General features: G+C 56.9%; 1 protein-coding gene across 1 annotated transcript; it reads left to right on the top strand.

Annotated features, from left to right (window-relative positions):
* Positions 1-850: 850 nt before the first annotated feature.
* Positions 851-3006, top strand: LOC113213553 (ejaculatory bulb-specific protein 3). Its single transcript, XM_026432669.2, has 3 exons — positions 851-1016; positions 1221-1497; positions 2566-3006. Exons 2-3 carry the CDS (start codon positions 1224-1226, stop codon positions 2760-2762), a joined length of 471 nt encoding a protein of 156 aa, XP_026288454.1. The 5' UTR covers positions 851-1016; positions 1221-1223; the 3' UTR covers positions 2763-3006.
* The last annotated feature ends 420 nt before the right edge of the window (positions 3007-3426 follow it).

The raw sequence follows: 3426 nt of genomic DNA, 5'->3' as shown, positions 1-3426 counted from the left end.
GGAGGGGGTTTCATGGGAGGTCCCATGAACCGCGGGGGATCGCGAGGATGGTCCTGGGTGCTGTGGGGGGAAGGGGAGGGGTTGGTGTTAGGGGCAGTGGGAGGCCGCCGGTTGGTGGAGTTTCCGGTTTCTCTAGACGCATGGCTTGAACTGGGAGCAGAGAGCAGTCGCAATACGACATGGAGACCGAACTGGGGTTCGATGGTGCTGTGGCTGGATTGTTGTCCAGGAAGATTACTTGAAAACAGCCGCAGCAGCTGCGTGGTGCGGGCTGTATCTTCGCCAGCCTGTACTAGGCAACCCCGTTGCCGGCGCGTTGGGATCGAGGAGATGTTACCGTGCTGCGTCCGTTTGGCCTAACTTCTCCAGGGGCGCAGCGCGCAGACGCTTCGTGCGAAGCGCACGGGTGCCGATGCGACGCCGCCGCCGTGGGTGCGCGGGCGCGGGGTTACAGTACCTACAGCGCGCTGTGCCAGCGATTCTCAACCTTGGCGGCGGTCACGCGGCGCTGAGCCACTCCAGGCCGCGGCCGCCCCCCCGGCGGCCTGCGAAAACTTTCCTTGTTTGCTGATTCCAAATCAGACGTCCTACTGGGAGATCTCCTTCGGAACCCTTCCGAGACCGACAGGGGAGCCTAGGACGTTGACACGACTTTTAGGTAGGAGAGGGAAACTAGTTTCCTCGTGTGTGTGAGCGGGGAGTGGGGACAGGGGTCACTTTGGGTAGAGGGTAGAGGTCACCTACAGTCACCTACAGTCACCTACTCCCCCGAGGAGTCTGCCCTCTCCCCTGACCGGGAGGGACCATTGCTGGGCGAGGTGGGTGGGGAGAGTGCGGTGGTGGTGTGCGACCGAGACAGCGCCAACCGTGCAAAAACACACTGCCAGCGGCGCCATCGGCCGTCGCGTCCAGGCGCGGGGGCTCTCAGTCCGCTCAGTCGCAAACCTGCCACCGCCGCACCGACACCTCTGCACACACGCTCGGACCTTACTCAGGAACTCGTCGGACACAGCCAGGTGAGGACGCTCTCCGCCCTTCGAGTTGCACCCCCGCCCCGCCCGCATCGCCCACCGCGCCGGCCGAACGCCTGCCGGCCCTGCGGGCGAGCCCGTTGCGCACGCCTGCATCGCGGGTTGGGCGGTGGCCTACCAGTCACGGAGCTACCACCCCTCAGCCGCCGGGTCGTTATTTCAACTCGACTCTCTTGACTCCCTCTGCAGGCCATGAACTCCGTCTCCGCCCCCGCCCTGCTGCTGCTGGTGGTGGTGGCGCTGGCCACCGTCCACGCCGCCCCCAGGGATGGCCCCGCCAGCACCGAGTGCCCGGCGGGCATCAAGGCGGCCAAGGCCGGGCCGGCCGCCCAGGGCGTTAAGTACACCACCAAGTACGACAACATCAACGTGGACATGGTGCTGCACAACGAGCGCCTGCTCAACAACTACATGGAATGCCTGATGGATCGCAGGGCCTGCTCCAAGGAAGGCCAGCTCCTCAAGGGTGAGTATTCTCCAGCCAGGAGTGCGGTGTTAGGTCTGGGTGAAGTAGGGGGGGGGAAGCCTACTTACAGGCATTTTGAACGGCGATTTGTGGAAAGGGCTCCTTAGCACCCCCCGTCACATCGTGCCTGTCTCTACCGCGACTATCTTTGGTTCCCTCCTGTTGCCTTGTCTCTTCAACACCCGTGCATTTACGCCGAGCTGCATCCTTACATTGTCGACATTATTTCGCGGCACTCCCCCCTGCGGCGCGTCTTGCTCCCGGCTCGTCTCTGAATCCGGTTCTGTGGATGGCCCGGCGCGCGACGTTGACCTTCGCGGCTTCCTTGTTGTCATCCTTTGCGACGGGCTTTTACGCGCGACCAGAGCTCAAGTGTTTTTGAGTTTCAAACTGAACTTTACGCGGACTAAGCCTTACTCAACTCTTAAATTTGAAAGAACATTCTCGGTGGAATAAAGTAAAGATTTGGGAAAACTCAAATTCAAATCGACGGTGTCTTTCAACATTGTGTTTTTGGCAGTTCAGCTCGGCACGCCAAGCCGTTGTTGCCAGCCACTTTTAATTCCTTTATTTCGCCTGCCAAACGCCCGGGCACGTGCGCGGGGTGGGGGCCTCCAGCCGAGTCTAGCGTCGACTTGAGAGGAACATGCCCGCGACACTTCTAGAATCGTAAAGAACATGATCTATAGATTTATGCCTGACTTGGGCGGGCATGCTCTTCGACATGGGCTTAAAAGAGTTGTGAATGGGTGTTCTGCTCTTCACAGATCGACCCTAAGTTCAGGTTAAGATTTTGGCTTCAGTGCTGAGCGAATATTTTTACGAATGTCAATAAAAGACATCACAAGTTTTGCTACAGGCTGGCCCACGGCCTCCTGTCATGTTTTGTAGCTTTACTGTACCGCATGCAGATGCACACATGCGAGCGGGTTGCCTATACCTACCGGCGTCATGGCCAGCGACTGTGGGCAATATCTCCTACACTTGCTGTACAGTGTAGCTACACAGTAGAAAAGGATTCGTGGGCCACCCTACATATGCACTAATCTAAGCTCCTCGTTCGCGCAGAGATCATCCCGGACGCCCTGCAGACGGACTGCGCGCGGTGCTCAGAGAAGCAGAAGCAGATCGCCGGCACCATCATGTCCTACCTGCTGCAGTACAAGAAGAAGTACTGGGACGAGCTTCTTTGCAAGTACGACCCAGAGGGGAACTTCCGGAAGAAGTACGAGGTAGACGAGGATGACGAAGATGACGAAGAATAGAACTAGACAACTTGGAAGTTTTTTTTTTTATTTTTTTTACAAGTTCTGCTCAATTTTTGGACTTTGATTTTTGTGTGTGAGTTATTCGCGCTACTCTCCCTTGTCGCTTTGGCACCAACGCAGAGGACGGTCTGAAAAAGCGCCTGTGATAGCCTCATCGTTTGCATTAAGTACAACTTTTTTTCGATTTGTGATTGTAAGATATGTATCATAATAAAACAAGTAATGTAGGTAAGCAAAACGACACTGTTGACTATGTCTGTCTTGTTCTAACAACACTAACATCTGAACCACCGCGTCGCAGACTTGCAGGTAAGGTGTTGGGCAGGAAATTTGAAGAATATCTGCAGGTGCTAGGGTTGGGAATTTGAACGCACCAAAGTATTCGTCTTTCCAGTCCCACACCTTAAAATTCTCCGAACCTCCATGCAAACCACACCTGCATGAATACGACACTTGGTGTACTTGCCGTTCTGAACACTTTGGATGTCAGTGAACGGCGCACTAGGGACTGTTGCCCGGTGTCGAGTTGTGGGGGCCGCCTGCGCATCCCGTACTCACGACACACGTGGTGGATGTGTGGCCTGCCTTCCAGGCGGGCGGGAGGCAAACGAGTGCGGCCACGTCCGATGGGTTGCCCACTCGGCAGGCGTTCTTGTGGCTC

The sequence above is a fragment of the Frankliniella occidentalis genome, unplaced genomic scaffold, assembly GCF_000697945.3.
Source record: "Frankliniella occidentalis isolate FOCC.00 unplaced genomic scaffold, Focc_3.1 Scaffold1, whole genome shotgun sequence".
Taxonomy (NCBI): Eukaryota; Metazoa; Arthropoda; class Insecta; order Thysanoptera; family Thripidae; genus Frankliniella; species Frankliniella occidentalis.
The sequence above is the reverse complement of the archived record's forward strand: the minus strand, read 5'-3'. Positions and strand labels throughout refer to the sequence as shown.